At 30.1% G+C, this 559-nt stretch overlaps 1 protein-coding gene across 1 annotated transcript in view; it reads right to left on the reverse strand.

The window, feature by feature from the left end:
* The window catches only part of LOC119588846 (mucin-5AC-like), a 26,891-nt gene extending 26,420 nt beyond the window's left edge, over window positions 1–471 (reverse strand). Inside the window, exons 1-2 of the mRNA XM_037937486.1 lie at window positions 448–471; window positions 60–143 (exon numbers count right to left, since the gene is read on the reverse strand). Coding sequence (XP_037793414.1) covers window positions 60–143; window positions 448–471 — 108 coding nt within the window. The remainder of the gene's footprint in view (window positions 1–59; window positions 144–447) is intronic.
* Between the last annotated feature and the right edge of the window lie 88 nt (window positions 472–559).

Here is a 559-nt window from a genome sequence, read left to right on the forward strand (position 1 = left end):
AATAAACAGAAGTTGCTTACATTAGAAACTCTTTTCCTTAACGTTTAGGAGTACCTTACCTCATAGCTAAAGGCAAGGTTGTAGAATCTTAGAAGTTCCTGAGATTTGCGATTATATACGTGTTTCAGAATTTTACGTTCACGCTGCGATAACAAAATAAATAAATAAATAAAATAAAATAAAATAAATAGAAAAAAACAAGATCAAGTTTAAACATTAATTCATTAAATAAATTTTATGTTTATGATAACACAAAATTAAAAAAAAAAACAAGATAAAGTGAAATGAATAAATTCATTGAATAAATCTTATGTTTATGACAACAACAAGGAAAAGAATAAAATGAACAATAAAGTTAAATAAATACATGAAATAATTAAATCAAACCAAGATAAATAAAAAATCAATTCCACAGACGATGAAACAACGAGGCATTTGGTTACGTACACCGAGAAGTGCCGCCGCTGACATCGACTACAAAAATAAATAGTCCCCCCCATAAGTACATTTCCAGCAGGTGATGCATGTGCTGAACGTGTCGAGCTGTCGGCCCTCCTAT

The sequence above is a fragment of the Penaeus monodon genome, chromosome 24 (genome assembly GCF_015228065.2).
Source record: "Penaeus monodon isolate SGIC_2016 chromosome 24, NSTDA_Pmon_1, whole genome shotgun sequence".
Lineage (NCBI taxonomy): Eukaryota > Metazoa > Arthropoda > Malacostraca > Decapoda > Penaeidae > Penaeus > Penaeus monodon.